The sequence below is a fragment of the Suricata suricatta genome, chromosome 13, assembly GCF_006229205.1.
Source record: "Suricata suricatta isolate VVHF042 chromosome 13, meerkat_22Aug2017_6uvM2_HiC, whole genome shotgun sequence".
NCBI classification, from domain to species: Eukaryota; Metazoa; Chordata; class Mammalia; order Carnivora; family Herpestidae; genus Suricata; species Suricata suricatta.
The window spans coordinates 63,889,303-63,892,649 of NC_043712.1; the positions used below are offsets into that span (position 1 = coordinate 63,889,303).

The window sequence follows — 3,347 nt, forward strand, 5'->3', positions numbered from 1 at the left end:
CCTACCTGTGGGCTTGGATGCCAGGGGTGAGGGCGGGAACCTGGTGGAGCCAGCGGAGGAGAGTCTGGGCCGGCGTCTTCGGAAGAAGCTTCTCAGCAGCCCACACTTGAGAGATTCCACCAGAGTGGTCTTCCCCGAGCCCGAGTGGCCGAACAGCTTCAGTTTGATTCTGGACTGGAGGTTCTGTGTGGGGCGCAGCTGCTGGATGAACAGTCCTCGGTGCGTTTCCTACACACAGAGGAAATGGGCGAATTAGACACAGGGAAAGTGAAGACTCTGAGTAAATAGCCATGGCTGATTCTATCAGATTGGAACTCTCGCCGTGTCCTTCCCGATCTGAGACGTCTCTGGTGATGAGAAGTTTTTAGAGCTACTCCCTTAGGAACGTTCAAATATGCAATAGGATGTTATGAACTGTGGTTCCATCCTGTGCAGTACATCCAGGCATTTACTTATCTTACACCTGCAAGTTCGTACCCCGGTCGACGACTCTTACCCGTGCTGCAGATGTTTTATTCCATCCCATTACCTGCAAAAACAATTCAGGTAACGTGCACCTAAAGGTAGCTGACCATTTTAGCCATTTCAGAGTGGACCGAAGCCCTGAGGCTTTACTGCGTGTACCGTGTGCACAACCAGCACTACTCCGGGCTCCAGAGCATTTCCCTCCCCTAGGGAAGTTCCGGGGCTATAACCAGTCCCCTCCCCTCCCTGCCCGGCCCCTGACAACCACCAGCAAGCTCTCTGTCACCGGGGATGTGCCCCCGTCCAGGGTATTTTGATGTACAAGGAACGGGGTGGAGGAGCTCCCATGAAGCTGTCAAGTTAAAAAGAAACCAGGGTCACCTGTCAGGTTGGTCCAGGGACACCTGCTCCTCCGTGTGGAGGGGTCCTGTTCCCTCACGACACCGTGATGGGACCAAATGCTCAGAAGGGCAGTTAGGAAGTACAAACACGGTGCTGTGGTCGGGCTGGGGACATCATAGCCGTCCCACTGTCCTCTCTCAGCGTCACATGGAGATGCAGGATTATTGCATATTGACTTGCTCACTCATCAGCACACATTTATGGAGGCCCCCACATGCTGAGCACAGTGCAGGGAACAGAAAGGTATGAACCTGGGCCCAGATCCATGTCCTGGCGAGACACAGACACTGAACACTGACTCCAAGCACAGCAAGAGCACTTTGATGGGATGCAGTGGGCAGGAGCTCTGCGCACCCAGAGAGCCCAGCTGGACGCCTACGCAGTGAGGGAGGCATCGCTCTCGCTGCCCTGGCTCCACTGGACTCACAGCCCCCTTGCTTTTCCACCCCATGCCTGATGGTGGTTCCAGAGTGGGGCCTGCTGGAGTGTGGGGTGCAGGCTCCAGGGGGATTCCTTCCCCAACCCGCGATGGCCCTGCTTCTTTAGACTGTTAACTTCCAGGCATCCAGAGGATGCATCAGCACCTGCTGGGTTCTCTTCCAGAATGTTCCTCCCCAGGAGGCCCCAGTCCAGGTGGGATTCTCCATCATGACCCCTCTAGACTGCAGGGTGTGCTGAAATGTTCTCCCCCATAGACTGGGGGCCAACTTGAGGGGAGAGACGTGTCCCTGCACCTGACAGGGAGGTGCACAGTTGAGAGGTGTGTAGAAACACAGTGACCCGAGGGGACCTGCAGGAGCCTCTCAGAGGGAACTGTCTGCTTTTAGTCTCCTGTGATCTCAGGCTTGGCACAGTTTCCAGTTCTAACCCTGGGAGGGGGATGGCCTGCTGGTCTCTTCCTGCTGAGCCCTGTGGCTTCTTCCACTGACCACCAACAGGCTCCCATCAGACTCCACTCCTCCATTTTCTGTGACTGTGACCTTCCTTCCACACGTGGCAATCCTGCCCCCTACTGGGCATGGTAGAAATGGGCGGCTACATTTTCAGTTCTTGATGTTGGGGGTGCTCCTGGACATGGGTGCTGTGTATCCACAATGTCCTGCCCAAAACAAGTCCCAAGGTCCACCTAAGCTCTGAGTGTCTGCTAAGCATTTACTTAAAAGAACTTGCTTATGATTATGTGACTTTAGGCTTAACTGCATGCCACAAATGACAGTATTTTGGAGAGTGTGTCATCTCAATAGTTTGGGGTTTCCAAGAATGCAACTGCATAATAAATTGGTGAAAAAATTAGATAGTCCTACATGAGCTCCAACCCTGACTTGTGAAAATCAGGGCAGCTGGCTGCTGCAGTATCCACATTGCATCCCAGCGCCCAGGATGCATGGACTTCTGCAGGCACTGCTTAGAGTCTGCGCCGGTCACTATAACTGCCAAATTCACTACATGTCCTCATGCCCAGGGCCCCAGCATTATATACTGAAACACATTATATCTCGCTCTTGATGTTTCCTTTGACGTCTTTGTTATATTACAGGCACAGCATTCCATTCACATTTAACATAATCTGTGCTGGTCCTTGTCATCTGAGAACTCCTCCCCCTGCCCAGTGCTCTGTGGAGCATCAGAGGGTCTTTATTCTGGTTTCTCCCTCAGCCTCAAATCTCAGTGAGTTCAGACAAAGCCCTGCAGGGGAGGGAAGGGGCTGGGGGACCCTGCCAGTACCTCCCCTGATTTATGGCCCAAGTCAGTGCAGACGCTGAAGACTTTCTGTTGTGACACGGTCACTCATCCGAGTGCTGCCCACCAGGCTGGAAGAAGTGGGGCTCTCCCTGGATCTCTCCATGATGCCATGTAGAGCTGCAGATAAGCCCTTGGACCTCTGACGCAAATCTGCCTCCCCTCCATCTAATTCAAACTTCAACATCAGCCCTTTCTCCTACCTTTATTGACTTTATTTTTTAATTTCTTTTTGAGAGAGAGAGAACACGAACAGCAGAGGGACAGAGAGAGGGTGACTCAGAATTGGAAGCAGGCTCCAGGCTCTCATCTGTCAACACAGAGCCCGACTTGGGGCTTGAACCTAAGAACTGTGAGATCATGACCTGAACCGAAGTCTGATGCACCACCGACTGAGGCGCCCCTCCCTTTCCCTTTAAGTCAGCTCCCGCCAACCCCTCTCCTGCACAGCAAGCATCTGAAATGCAGTCACCATGGCCTGTGAGCATCACCATTCACTAGGAGTATCTCACCAAGTGGAACAGAACATTCTCTACCTATTTGGTGACACACAGGTTCACATGACAATTCATTTGAAGACACCAGTGTCCTCCGCTCCTGTGACAGGGGAAAGGCAGAAAGCCTGGTTCTGGCTGGAATCCAACTACCAGATCCTGGAGACACTGCAGTTAATTGGCTTGTGGCCCTTTTCTGCTTTGTACACTTACGATCTTAGCACTTTGACTTTGGCCACCAGGTGC

The 3,347-nt window shown here is 52.9% G+C and overlaps 1 protein-coding gene across 1 annotated transcript in view; it reads right to left on the reverse strand.

The window, feature by feature from the left end:
- Positions 1-3,347, reverse strand: part of DAPK1 (death associated protein kinase 1) — a 470,647-nt gene that overhangs the window by 309,901 nt on the left and 157,399 nt on the right. The window contains 1 exon segment of the mRNA XM_029919672.1: positions 6-228. Within this exon segment, the coding sequence (XP_029775532.1) occupies positions 6-228 (223 nt within the window).